Source organism: Podarcis gaigeae, assembly GCF_964106915.1.
Source record: "Podarcis gaigeae genome assembly, chromosome: 6".
NCBI classification, from domain to species: Eukaryota; Metazoa; Chordata; class Lepidosauria; order Squamata; family Lacertidae; genus Podarcis; species Podarcis gaigeae.
The window spans coordinates 22,977,162-22,991,494 of record NC_139682.1 but is presented as its reverse complement, the minus strand read 5'-3'; the positions used below and the strand labels follow the sequence as shown (position 1 = coordinate 22,991,494).

The following is a 14,333-nucleotide window of genomic DNA, read 5'->3' as shown; positions in this document are numbered from 1 at the left end:
CACTGTTGCCTGGGGCTGCAATGGTGCAAAAATGTGGTTAAAAAGCATGGATCCACATGGATCCTCAGGATCTTTGCATTGGGTCACCCCAAATTCACCATCAGATCACATAGCATGTCCATGGCTACAGCCTGCACCAAAAAAAGCACGCACCCACTGTTGCCTGGGGCTGCAATGGTGCAAAAACGTGGTTAAAAAGCATGGATCCACAGGGATTCTCAGGATCCTTGCATTGGGTCACCCCAAATTCACCATCAGATCACATAGCATGTCCATGGCTACAGCCTGCCCCCCCAAAACCACGCACCCACTGTTGCATGGGGCTGCAATGGTGCAAAAACGTGGTTAAAAAGCATAGATCCACAGGGATTCTCAGGATCTTTGCATTGGGTCACCCCAAATTCACCATCAGATCACATAGCATGTCCATGGCTACAGCCTGCACCAAAAAATCACGCACCCACTGTTGCCTGGGGCTGCAATGGTGCAAAAATGTGGTTAAAAAGCATGGATCCACAGGGATTCTCAGGATCCTTGCGTTGGGTCACCCCAAATTCACCATCAGATCACATAGCATGTCCATGGCTACAGCCTGCCCCCCCCAAATCACGCACCCACTGTTGCATGGGGCTGCAATGGTGCAAAAACGTGGTTAAAAAGCATAGATCCACAGGGATTCTCAGGATCTTTGCATTGGGTCACCCCAAATTCACCATCAGATCACATAGCATGTCCATGGCTACAGCCTGCCCCCCCAAAATCACGCACCCACTGTTGCCTGGGGCTGCAATGGTGCAAAAATGTGGTTAAAAAGCATGGATCCACATGGATCCTCAGGATCTTTGCATTGGGTCACCCCAAATTCACCATCAGATCACATAGCATGTCCATGGCTACAGCCTGCACCAAAAAAAGCACGCACCCACTGTTGCCTGGGGCTGCAATGGTGCAAAAACGTGGTTAAAAAGCATGGATCCACAGGGATTCTCAGGATCCTTGCATTGGGTCACCCCAAATTCACCATCAGATCACATAGCATGTCCATGGCTACAGCCTGCCCCCCCAAAACCACGCACCCACTGTTGCATGGGGCTGCAATGGTGCAAAAACGTGGTTAAAAAGCATAGATCCACAGGGATTCTCAGGATCTTTGCATTGGGTCACCCCAAATTCACCATCAGATCACATAGCATGTCCATGGCTACAGCCTGCACCAAAAAATCACGCACCCACTGTTGCCTGGGGCTGCAATGGTGCAAAAATGTGGTTAAAAAGCATGGATCCACAGGGATTCTCAGGATCCTTGCGTTGGGTCACCCCAAATTCACCATCAGATCACATAGCATGTCCATGGCTACAGCCTGCCCCCCCAAATCACGCACCCACTGTTGCATGGGGCTGCAATGGTGCAAAAACGTGGTTAAAAAGCATAGATCCACAGGGATTCTCAGGATCTTTGCATTGGGTCACCCAAAATTCAACATCAGATCACATAGCATGTCCATGGCTACAGCCTGCACCAAAAAAATCACGCACCCACTGTTGCCTGGGGCTGCAATGGTGCAAAAACGTGGTTACAGAGCATGGATCCACAGGGATTCTCAGGATCTTTGCATTGGGTCATCCCAAATTCACCATCAGATCACATGTCTGTGGCCACAGCATGAAGCCCAAAAATGATACATCCACTGTTTCATTCAGAATGTTTTTTCCCTTGTTTTCCTCCTCTAAAAACAATGTGCGTGTTATGGTCAGGTGCGTGTTATAGAGCGAAAAATACGGTAATATTGTTAATGTGCAAGCATTTAAAAATAAAATTAATATCAGTACAAATCGAGCACACCTGACAGTGCCAAATCACATTCTTTTGGGGCTCCGAACAACCTAGAGTGATAACACTGGGAGTATTAAAAAAACATCTCCTGTATTCCCTGGAAAGGCAGAGGGAAACGGAAGTATTACATAGGTGTGTCAAGGAAGGGCAGGGCACTTTGGGGAAGACAACAAACGCTCCGCTTCTCAGCAGCAGATCCAAGTTGACGAGCTGCTTCCTGACTCCCAAAATCCAGGTGATGCAATCAGCATCAGAGCTGGTGCAAAGGCAAACCACACTCATTAAAACCAATTTGAGGCATTTTGGAGCCACCTGAGACATGACGTCAGGTGGGACCCATGGCCAGCTTCTCACATGGTGGTTTCAGGTTTCTGAGACTTGTAGATACCATGGATCTGTATGCACAAAACCGTTTTTATTTATTTATTTGTTCATTTGTTTGCTCATTGTTTATATTTATAGACTACTTACTATCTGAAAGATCTCAAAGCATTTTACAATAGATAAATACCAATGTGCATCTCTCTGTAAGAGTGCATAAATACATATATATGAGCACACCCGAAGTATTTTCTCACAGATGCTGATGTGACTGTGGCTTTTAAGTGCATTCAAAAGAACGAAAACATGGCACGCCAACAACGCTATCATTGAGCAACACGGGGAATGCCCAGCATTTAATTAAGAGCACAAATGCTATGACCAATGTAAAGGTCTCGTGCAAGCAACAGAAATGACACGAGGTCCAGATTGAGAGATACGTATATAATTGGGTGATTCTGGAAGATCAGAGCATTAGCAGGAACACAGTCAGAATGCCGTCTCTGTTTTCATTAGTGACAGGAAACCTTTAATCCAAGCCTGGCATCTTCCTGTGCATGACTCTGTTAAAGGAGGTACCAAACAGGCCTGTCATCTACGCAGGCCAGGTGCACTTTGCAGATGAAGATGAACAACTTCCATATTTAGGGCCATGCACGTTATGTGCTTTAATTTTTTTTAAAAAAGAACTAATTATTTCCAAGACCGGCTCTACCATTAGGTAAAGTGAGGCAGCTGCCCCAGGTGGCAGATACTTGGGAGGCAGTATTTGCACTTCCCTAGCTGTTGCCCTTCAGCCCAGGGCATTCACACCCACCTGAGCTAGTGTCCTGGTGGTGCTGATGCTGGCTTGTTGCTGGCCTGGCTTGGCTGTCACCTAGTCACCCAATGTGTTACAGAAAGTACCGAGGCCCAGCAGCCTGGTGCCTGCCCTTAACAATACTGAAAGAGTGCAGCAAATATGGGGGCATTATAGTAGCAGTGGCATGTGAATGGTGCTCAGGGACTGCCTGATTCCTTGGGTCATGAAGATTCTAGGCTGCTCATTGTTCTGTGTGTAGGTACACCAATCAGCATCCCTGGGAATAGGGAATCAGCGCTTGGTCCAAAGGGCTGTTTGCTCAAGCCCCATCGCTACTGGCACAAATGGGGAGGAATTTGCTTCTTTTGGATGGAATGTGAAGAGGGAATGTATTGAGTCTTCAGCTGGGATGGTTTGCAGGGAGATGGGGCTTCTACCACCTGGAACTGGCCTTATTTCCCCCAGAGCAGTCATGTGCTCTCCCACCTTGAGTTAATGGTGGAGGCTATGGCTGGTGGCCCTTCATGGGGTCTGAGTGGAAATTTCTTGGTGGACCCTGAAAAGACCATGTGGCCCATCTTTTCTAACAAATTCTCACTGTTTCAACTTCCTTCCTTTGGACCGTTTGAGAAAAGTTGGGAACAAAGTATTATTTTAAAGAAATTTTTGAGGGGCCAATGTGCATGTGCTTGTGATTACCTGATGTAAGTAATGAGGTGACTGTGGGACTTCACTCATCATTTTTAGGCAGGTTTACAACATCCTGCTTGTACTTGCAGCATTGCAGCACTCAGTGAAGAAAGGATTCCAGCCTGCAGATATTCCTAGCAAGACCACATGACTGTGGACCATAGAAGCCTGTCTTCAAAGAAACCCAGGACACTGCAAGTGGATTTTGTGTTGGGTGTGTGTGTGAGAGAGATGGTCCTACAATTGTTCTTATTATGATAGCTTACTATCTGTAGATCTCAAAGCACTTTACAGTATTGTGTGTGTGTGTGTGTGTGTGTGTGTGTGTGTGCGCGTGTGTGTGTGTATCATGGGTAGGCAAACTAAGGTCCAGGAGCCGGATCCAGCCCAATCACCTTCTAAATCCAGCCTGCGGACGGTCCAGGAAGCAGCTTGTTTTTACATGAGTAGAACGTGTGCTTCTATTTAAAATGCATCTCTGGGTTATTTGTGGGGCACAGGAATTCGTTCTTTTTCTTCTTCTTCAAAATATAGTCTGGCCCCCCACAAGGTCTGAGGGACAGTGGACCAGCCCCCTGTTGAAATAGTTCACTGATCCCTGGTGTATATTGTAGTATGCCTATAACATACAAGGATGAGGAACCTGTGGCCAGCTATTGTTGGACTCTCATCTGCCTCAGTCAACATGGCCAGTGGTCAAACACCCTTCCATGACGCAGAAACAAGCTTTAAACACCAAACCCCTTTATTTAAGCAGGCATAGGAGCCACCTTGTAAGGGCCAAGGTCCCTTTGGCCTCCCCAATACAATATTTGAGGGGACCATCCCCCCCCCGAGTTGATGGGCATTGCCATTCAAATGGTGTGTGTGTGTGTGTGCCATGTCATATGATTGATTATATGGGGCAGGGCTTATCTGCCCCCCATATTTTATTCAAGTTGGCACCCCTGTAAGCAGGCATTCCCAGCCTCCTAAGATTTACCACATTGTTCTATTATTTATTAGTATTTAACTGGCTTTTTATTGATGGGTTTTGTGGTTTTGTTGATATGTTTATTTGCATTTTTTGGTTTTAAATGTTGTGTATGCATTTTTTACTTTTTAAAATTAAATTATCTCACCATGTTCTATGTAAATCTCTTATGGATTTTGAACAGTATATAAATATTATTGATGATGATGATACACACACACAAAGTAAAATAAAACCAATGTCAAATAAGTTACATTAAAAAAATTAAAGATACATAAGCAATATTCATATTGACAATACCAACATGAAGTCAAAGAGCATTGCAAGGCAGCAGAATGTACAAAATAAAACACACTACAGTATTCAGACAACCACTCATTCCCACCATCCACTTTTAGAACACAAACAGGGCATTTCTTCAGGCCTGAGGGCCTTGGACCCCCAAGGGGTCTCTCAGCAAATCCCACTGAACACTGTGCACCATGTAGTAATGAGCTATTTCACTCTATATCTGAGGATCATTTTAATTAGAAATGCCACATAGTGACTCACATGCTTCTTCAGGGAAAAAAGAGGCATGTGCTGTGCTATTGAGCTATAGCCTATCCCACCTTGTGGCTGTTTAGTTCTCTCTCACACACTCTCTCTCTCTGTCTTTTTCAAAACATCACAATCACCAGGTATTAACTTGAATATAGGAAGTCCTGGTTCTTTTACAACATGAGCCCTGCCCTGGTACCATTCCCAGGGGTGACTGAGTTTTCCTCACGTGCTGGAAGGAGCTATAATCAGGGTGTGACTCAGGAGAATTCTTTGAAGTTTGGGTGTTTATACAGGTGCATTACAGGTGTCAACACCCACAGGCCCGGCTACAACAACACATGCAATCTATAAAGATGGTGCAATGCAATTATTTTCGAGGGCCTGAAAAGTTTGATGCTGCTGATATTAAGTATGAGGTAGATGGGGAGACATATAATCTTAACCCTACCCACGCATCTGTTTAAATACAAGTCTTGTTCTATTCTAAGCGTTCACACCCGATTCCTGAAGGCACCATGAAGACACTGACTGTCCTTCTCCTTGTGGGGCTTCTGGCCCTTTGGACAGAATTACCCTCTGCAACTTGTTACAGAATAGGTAGGTAAGATGCGAAAAAGTTGAAAGGCGATTCTGGAATACAGGACAGGGGAAAAAACATTTGGAGTAGCTAAAGCTGGGTTATCGGTGGTTATATCCACAAAGCCATTTCAGGGCAAGTAACTTTGTCCTGAGATAAACAGGACTTGGTCCTGCAGGAGAGAGAAACGGAATTCACGCTGTCTTGCTATGTAATATTTTTGTAAGGGAAAAAGTTGTCATGCTGTAGTTTGTGTGGCTGCCAGTAGGTGGCAGTGTGAGCTGCAGCATGAGCAAGCAGAGTAGGAATGGCAGGTAACAATAACAGAGACGGCAGCCCCCAATATAATTCTGCACATGTTTGCTTTGCAGCTATATGTTCCTGAACTCTGTGAGTTCAATGGGACTTATTTCCAGGTAGTAAATGTGCATAGAACTGCAGCCTTATTAGGGCAAACATATGTTTGTCTATACCCAGAACTTGAGTTGAATAAGACTAGAGAGTGTGTGAAAAATTGTAGCCTGGGAAGTAAGTTGCATTGAGCATAGTGGGAGTAAGAGCAAGCATGTATATAGGACAGCACTGCAATACTAATAATACTAATAATATTAATACTACTAATAATAATATGAATAAATAAATTCAGGCTGCCTTCAATTAAACAGAGCTGGTGGTATGGGGGTCACGCTTAGGCACTCTGGAGAAGGTTGCCAGTGGGCATGGACAGAGTTTTGTAGTTTGCATAAGGGATACAGAAAGCCAAGAGCAATTCTTAATTCTCTCTAAAGCTATACTCTATTTTTTTTTGTGTGAGGACATGATTGAATTCCATTTATTTAAGTATACAATTGGAATGTTGTGAAAAAGGTAGCAGTGTAGCAGAGCACATGTGACAAAGACTCAAGTCCCCAAAAGTGATGGATTGTTTTATAATGCGAAATAATTGTTTATGTTGTTTATTTTTTTATTTTAGTATTTTTAGACTGCTTTGACATATGCTTTAAACAAATAGAAGTGCTGAACAAACCACATACAGTATCAATATCTATCAATATCTATCTATCTATCTATCTATCTATCTATCTATCTATCTATCATCTATCTATCTATCATCTTTCTACTATAGCTTACCATGACTGCTGGCAACTTTGCATCTTTAGAGACAGACAACATTTTTTTGATTCTCACATCTTGGGAAAATCGGGTGATCACAATGACAACTGTAATTTCCTTTTCTTACAAATGAAATGTTTAGCTGGAAACATCTTAAAAGAGATAAACGAACCATTCATTATTTATATAGAACTTAAACTGTAAATTCCTTTGTGTGTCTCATTTATTTTCACAAAATCACAGCGAGTTGAAAGATTCCCCTATCTTACAGAGTTAGTTACTGACTCTGAGAAGTTAGTTACTGACTCTTCCAGTAGCACCTTAAAGACCAACTAAGTCAGTTCTTGGTATGAGCTTTCATGTGCATGCACACTTCTTCAGATACCGAAAGCTCATACCAAGAACTGACTTAGTTGGTCTTTAAGGTGCTACTGGAAGGAATTTTGTTTGTTTGTTTGTTTTGACTATGGCAGACCAACACGGCTACCTATCTGTATCTGAGAAACTGGGTACTTTCAGACGTGCTGTTTATTAACACAGATTTGGCTGGCGTCCCATCACTTTTCTAACAGCAAAAAATGGAGGGAATAAACGTGTTGGAAAATTCCACTGCAAAGTTATCATTTAGCAGCATTTCCCAGGGTTTATGGCCTACGTAAAATTTGGATAGATGGGGAACCCATAAAATATGGGTTGCATATGCAAGATAGTGGGCTCTTGCATGCCTAAAATGTGAGCTTCCTAATTATAAATCCAAATGCAAATTTTGCTACGGACAACATGGCTGCACTATAGTCAATAGAATTTTAAAATGCGTAAAAGTTCATATTTCGATGTTCAGGTGCTGTTCTTTTTTCTGGGCTCTTTTTATTGTAATTATTAGTATGTTTTGATGGATCTCATTCATGCACACAATCGCATATAAAATTGTAATTATATTAATGTTTAACTGTTTTTAATGACTGCTTCCCCTCTCCCATGCTTTTCCTTGTCAGAGAAAAAGGTGGGTAGTAGTAGTAGTAGCAGCAGCAGCAGCAGTAATAATAATAATAATAATAATAATAATAATAATAATAATAATAATAATTTTATTTCAGGGATGTGCCCAGGAAATCCATTTCGGTGCTCCATGCCAGGAATTAGTCGTTGCAGGAGTAACTATGACTGCCCACGTAACCTCCAGTGCTGCAACTACAGATGTGCCAGGGTCTGCAGAGCTCCATCACCAGGTATATTCCTCAATGACTGACGTTTCAAGGTACAATTTCTTAGAGCATGCATATTATTGGAAACAGGGAAGGGGGAAACCAGTTTGTGCAAGATGTACCACCATTGCACACTTTATTCTCTGGGGCAGCCTAAGTGGCTAAGCTCTGCCATTCGAAAGGATATTAATGGGTATATATATATATATATATATATATATATATATATTTGCTTTCGTAGATTTTCACGGGTACAGGAATGCAGGTTTTGGTGTCCTCGGGTGTCTTCCCGTGTAAAAGTTGGGGTGTCTAGGCGACGTTTCGACGAGGTCTCACTCGTCATCTTCAGGCTGGTGCTTTCGGCTTCAAGAAGCCGAAAGCACCAGCCTGAAGATGACGAGTGAGACCTCGTCGAAACGTCGCCTAGACACCCCAACTTTTACACGGGAAGACACCCGAGGACACCAAAACCTGCATATATATATATATATATATGCAACAATATATTCCATAAAATATGAACTGGTGCCAGGAGTGGGTCAGTAATAAAACACCCAGTGTCAGTGAAGTTGACTCTTTATTCAAAGAAACCCAAACAGGCCTAGTGATCACAGGAACTCTTCCCAGTAGGTCTTGCCCCAAGAAGACAGTTGCAAGGACTGGAGGTCCCTGCCGTCCCACTCCTCTCTAAGATTCTTCCCCCAGTTCCTTCCCCAGCAGCCCAAGCCTTCGTCTTGTCTCTGTTCTGCTCTCTTCATTCCTCTGGGTGTTCTGGGAGACCATGAGGAAGGGGAGCTGGTCACAGCAGAAGGGGAAGACTCTGTGGCTTCTTCAGGGCCGTCTTACCCATAGGCGCTAGGGGTGCGGGGCACCTGGGTGCCGGGCTCTCAGGGGTGCCAGGCCGAGAGTCCGGGGCCTGAGAGTTGAATCCGGTGAAGAGCCCTCCTGTTGGTCGGAGCGCCGCAGTGGGCTCTTCTGCTGTGGGAGGCTTTGAGCTGTGAGTTCAGGGGCGACCGAGCCAGCAAGACGCTGAGGCAGCTGGCTGGCTCCGACCTCCTGCGCACCTGGGACTGGGCAACCAGGGGGGGGGGGCGCTGAGTGGATCTTTGAACCCCGACGCTGCATATGCTTAAGTCAGCCCTGGGCTTCTTCAGCAGCCTGTCTCATCTCTGTGTCCTGGCCCCCCTCCTCTTCCGCCTCTCAGTCTGGACTGCTCTCTGCCCCAGCCTCTTCTTGCTCACTAAGGCATGTTCCTTCTTCTGCTCCCAACACCTCCTCCTGCCAGCCTGCTCCTTGTCCCTCTGACCACATATGGGCATTCCACCATCAATCCCCTGGCTCTGAACCTTCTTCCTCGGGGAATTCCCCAGCTGATACCCCCCACTATTCCTCTGCATCCAGCCCTTTTCTATGGGCCAGGCGGGAGAGACCTACTCAGAGTTCTCTCTATGAAGCAGATGTGTTTGGCTGTGAGTAGGAACAAGGTGTGTGTCTTTTTAATAATGAACTGCATCAATTCACCTTCCTTTTAACCCTCTGAGAGATGTGTAATGTTGGAGCTGGCATTGCTGGGCACCTGCCAAGGCCCACCCCTTGCAGGGGCACATTGCCAACCCCTGGAGACCCCTTGCTCTGCTCCCCCTACTCCTTGCTGTCGCTGCCACTCGGGCAGCTCCTCGCTGCTCACTCAAACAAATGCCCTCTCTTACCATGCAAGCAATGATAAGAGCAAGCAGATAGGCAGCAGTGGTCATCTCTTACCTCTTGATTTTCCTGTGGACACTTGTGCCTAGAGGGGTAGTCAATATTTCACCACCCATTTGTAGGATGTCAACTGGATGGCCATTTCAAGGAAGTATAAAAGAAGAACAGCCACCATTTCCCCCACCCATCTGCCCATCCAGAGGTGCATTGGGGGGGGGGGGGAGCTAGCATTACTGCTCTGACTCTGGTTTGCTTCAGAGCAATGGTACTACCACATATTTGGAGAGACGCTGAGTCTGTAAAGTATACATAGAAAGTTGAACCAGATTGTCAGGTCTTGCAGGCTCAGGCTGCGAACTTGCTGATTACTCATTCAAATGTGGCTTTTGGTACCGCCAATAGGGCTGCACAATAGTCAAAAGAAATACTAGAATGCATTCATTAGTGTCTGAACATTGGTTAACGATGCTCCTATTGTTCTTTCCCCCCAGTGATATCTTGGTATTGCCCACGAAATCCATTTAGGTGCACTGTCCCAGGAATTGATCGTTGCAGAACTGACTATGACTGCCCAGGAAGACAAAGGTGTTGCTACTACAATTGTGCCAGGTCCTGCAGATAAGGTATCCCCATCGACGGATAAGGACATCCCTTGGACATCATCTTGATAGGTGCAGGCAGCCCAAATGATCAAGGGGATGGAGCACCTGAGGAGCGCTTCCAGCATTTGGAACGTTTTAGTTTAGAGAAAAGATTAGTAAGAGGCAACACGATAGAAGTTTATAAAATTATTTTTGTTTTTCTGTTTTTTCTGTTTTGTGATGTATTATTTCTGAAAACTTTAATAAATATCTTATAAAAAAAATAGAAGTTTATAAAATTATGCATGGCATGGAGAAAGATTTGCTCCCTTTCTATCAACACGAGAACTTTTTTCACATCCATAAAAGCTGAATATTGCAAGATTTGGAACAGATAAAAGCAGTGCATTGTTGAACAATGGAACCCACTCCCACAAGGGGCAGCGATGGCCTCCAACTTGCAGGGGTGCCAGTTCCTGGGGGCCGAGCTGTTTTGGGGCCCCTCAATATCTTTTGGGAAGGGGCTGGAGGGCTCCCAATGTTGAGGGGGCAGAGGAGGCTGACTGTGGGTCCAAGCATGGCGCAGCTCCAGTGGCCGGCTGCTTCCCTTTCTCCCCTGCTGCGGAGGGAAGGAGGGTCAAAGCAGCCTCCTGCCAGTGGCTGTGCCAGTGGGAGGGGCAGCCGCTGGCCATAGAAGCCGCACAACCACTGCATTCAGCTCTGCCCCTGGCTCCTCCCGACGTCCTGGCATCAAATGGACAATGCTGGGCCCAGTTATGCCCTCACAAGCTGGCACCTCTTCCAACTTGCTTTGAAAGTGGAGAAGGCAAATTCATGGGGGGCAATGCTCTGTCTCCACAGAGGCAGTGTGCTTCTGAATGCAAGTTGCTGGAAACCACAGGAGGGAGAGATCCTGAATAAGATACCATATTTTTCGCTCCATAAGACACACTTTTTTCCTCTTAAAATCTAAGGGGAAATGTTTGTGCATCTTATTAAGTGAAAGTGTGGTCCCTGGGGCTGGGGGGGGAGGAAACCCGGGCTTCCCCTGCCAGCTCCAAGCTGCTTTTGGGGGCTGGGGGTGGGGGAAAGCTGGGCATCCCCCACCGCCAGCCCCACAAGCTCAGGGAGCAGCTTCCTGAGCTGCTTTTTGGGGCTGGGGGAGGAGTAAACCCAGGCTTCCCCCGCCAGCCCCGACAAGCTCCTGAGCAGCTCTGTGGTAGCCCGCGAAGCCTCCCCAGAGCAGCGGGGAGCCTTCATCCTGCTGGGGAGGCTTCGCGCGGCTATCCCTGGCTTTTGCGGGAGGTGGAGGAAGGGACAAAGCGAGGCTCTCTCACTTCCCCCACCTCCCGCAAAAGCCCCCAAGAGCCACACTCCCTTTAAAGAGCTGCACGGAGCGTGTATGTGGCTCTTGGGGGCTTTTCCCTGAGGAGGGAGAAGGGCAGCCCTTCTCCCTCCTCGGGGAAAAGCCTGCAAGCGGCGCACACACGCTCCACACGGCTCATGAAAGGGAGCGCTGAGCAGAGCCTGGGGTGCATACAGGCTCTGCTCAGCGCTCCCTTTAAATAATATTTTTTTCCTTGAATCCCCCCCCCCCAAAAAAAAGTAGGTGCGCCTTATGGTCAGGTGCACCTTATGGAGTGAAAAATACAGTAGATGCTCTAGCCTTGCTTGTTGGTTCTCCACAGGCCTCTGGGTGGCCACCGTGAGAGCAGGATGCAGAACTAGATGGGCTGTTGTCCTGATCCCTCAGGCTCTTTGTCTTTCCCTGTGTTCAAAGTCTTATGATGGGCCTGGTGCAATCAGGGAAGCTGGGAGCCACAGGTTATCCCTATATACAAACAGTAATTGGTCCACTCAAATATATCGCCCTGTCAGTTTGGATTTTATTTTGATCTGACAAATTTATCAGAATTTGGCTACAGGGCACTTCTCTCTAGGACACCATAAAGGGTTAAGCTCTGTGCTTTAAAGGGACATTTATATGTCTGACAAATGAGGACATAACATGGTAAGATATTCAAAATGCTAAGATTCCCAATTATAAGGATTTAGAAGGAGGGACCTACTCTGAGTTCTCTCTTCCAGGGAGGTAAGGACAACAACAGGCAGGAACATTTTAGGAATTTTCTCCGAGGCTGGGAGTGAGGAGGTACAATTGACTAGGATTATTTTGTTCTCTGTCACCAACCTTGTTGTTTTCCGTCTCCTTTTCCCATCCAGAATAACATCCTGTTGGCGTGCCTGAAATGCAACACCTGTGCCTGAAATTCGCCCAATTATTCATCTTTTCATCATGCAGGGAAACCACTTTCTACCCAACTGAATGCAAATAAAGGGTTTATCTGACTGAGTCAGAGTAGATCCATTTAAACCAGTTGACTTTTGTTAGTAAATCAAATTATTTTTGTGGGTCCGTTCTGAGTATGACTTGTTTTGAATCCGGGATCTGTTCTGGAGCCCTGGACGCTCGACGAAAGAGACGCTCAACAAAGCACCACTATGCGCACACACACGGAGCGGTTTGGGCTTCTGCGCATGTGCGAGCGGCAAACCTGGAAGTAAGCCATTCCGGTACTTCCGGGTTTGCCATGGATGTTGGTGGAAATGGACAGTCGACGGGGTGACGTTCGCGGAGGTATTGCTGTATATTGCGACACAGAAATAGGAAAAACCACTGTATCACAACAAATTAAAAACCCCTTAAAACCCCAATAGAAATTTGTTCCTCTCCTGATCTGATCCTTTTTCGGATTCTTGAATGGAAAAAGCTTTCCACACTTTCCCTTGTGGTCTATTGTGCGAGTGCTCTGCTTTCTCCTCCTTCATCTCCACCCTTTCTGTCTCAGCCCATGCCTTGAGTAAAATTCACCAGTTGTCTCTGGAGCTGCGCTGGTCTCTACCCAACACTATTGTTTTTTATTTTAAAAATGTGTCCCCCTCTTGCACTCTTATGGGAACTGCAAACAACTACACATATGAGAGCATAAGCAGTTTTCCTTTCCAATGCCAATGTGTGTCAGCTGTGTGACCACAATGCAAAAGTTGAGAATGACTGGGGAACGTACACCATCCAAATTGCCCCCCTTCCTTGACAGTGGCTGCTTCTTCTTCCTCCTCCTCCTCCTCTTCTCTGATCACTTGTGGTCTTAAACATAGTCTTAACAGTGAGTCTGTAAGTGACTGTGGAGACCAATTCTGGATCCACATGTCCTTCCGCAGTGGGGACATAGGTGTCCAGGTGGGAATTGATCACGGTGAGGGGTTGCCACGCCTCCCTTTCTCTTAGCATGTTTCTCCCTTTCGTCCAGAGTTTGAGTGTCTTCAAAGCCCATGACACTTTTGGTAAAGGCTGTTCTCCAACTGGAGCGCTCACAGGCCAGTGTTTCCCAGTTGTCAATGTTTATATATTCCATGTTCCAAAGTTCAATGGTCTTTTACAACTGCCGGGTGGTGGCCCCACTGGGCGTGGTAATCCAGTCAGGGGGAAAGGGAGGCAGACTATGTTTAGGGCAACTTTTCTAGCCCCTCCCCCTTTTCAGGGAGAGGAGAGTGTATCCTAATAGGACTGCTCAGTCATGGATATAGCTGCTGAGCTGCTCAACTGCCTCATTCCTTGAGTCGGAGCCACTGAATCTGTATCCACCACCCATGTTCCGGTTCATGACTAGGGGCTTCCAGATTTCACAATCCTGCCCCCATGACCAGGGGAGCAGAGAAAGGGTAGGGCAAGAAGGAAGAAAAACAGAAGTGATGGACAGAGTATCACATGTTATCAGGGATGCCTCCTTGAAATAATGAGCAGTAAGTTGTGGCAAGAGGACCTAGAATCCTGGACAAAACTTGTGGATGGCCCAGGACAAAACTAATCTGCAGCGTGACAAGCGGAAGAAAACAAAGCACAAATGGAAGTGTGGATAAAACCTCAGTCCATAATTACCACCACCAGAGGGCAGACAGGAACTATTGGCTAGATTTGTGAAAGTTACC

At 46.0% G+C, this 14,333-nt stretch overlaps 3 protein-coding genes across 3 annotated transcripts in view; 2 read left to right on the top strand and 1 right to left on the bottom strand.

The window, feature by feature from the left end:
- Nucleotides 1–14,333, top strand: part of SDC4 (syndecan 4) — a 236,189-nt gene that overhangs the window by 161,001 nt on the left and 60,855 nt on the right. The window lies entirely within an intron of this gene.
- The window catches only part of RBPJL (recombination signal binding protein for immunoglobulin kappa J region like), a 94,040-nt gene that overhangs the window by 72,026 nt on the left and 7,681 nt on the right, over nucleotides 1–14,333 (bottom strand). The gene's annotated exons all lie outside the window — the stretch shown is intronic.
- On the top strand, nucleotides 5,601–12,696 carry LOC310847484 (waprin-Enh1-like). Its single transcript, XM_083745290.1, has 4 exons — nucleotides 5,601–5,760; nucleotides 7,951–8,082; nucleotides 10,254–10,385; nucleotides 12,567–12,696. The coding sequence occupies exons 1-3, from the start codon at nucleotides 5,679–5,681 to the stop codon at nucleotides 10,382–10,384; spliced, it is 345 nt and encodes a 114-aa protein (XP_083601416.1). The 5' UTR covers nucleotides 5,601–5,678; the 3' UTR covers nucleotide 10,385; nucleotides 12,567–12,696.

What these genes read in the sequence shown, in the direction of transcription:
- LOC310847484 (XM_083745290.1), top strand. Translation starts at nt 5,679, where the DNA reads ATGAAGACACTGACTGTCCTTCTCCTTGTGGGGCTTCTGGCCCTTTGG. An exon ending in TGCAACTTGTTACAGAATAG is followed by an intron (nt 5,761 to 7,950) that starts GTAGGTAAGATG and finishes ATTTTATTTCAG; the next exon opens with GGATGTGCCCAGGAAATCCA. An exon ending in CTGCAGAGCTCCATCACCAG is followed by an intron (nt 8,083 to 10,253) that starts GTATATTCCTCA and finishes CTTTCCCCCCAG; the next exon opens with TGATATCTTGGTATTGCCCA.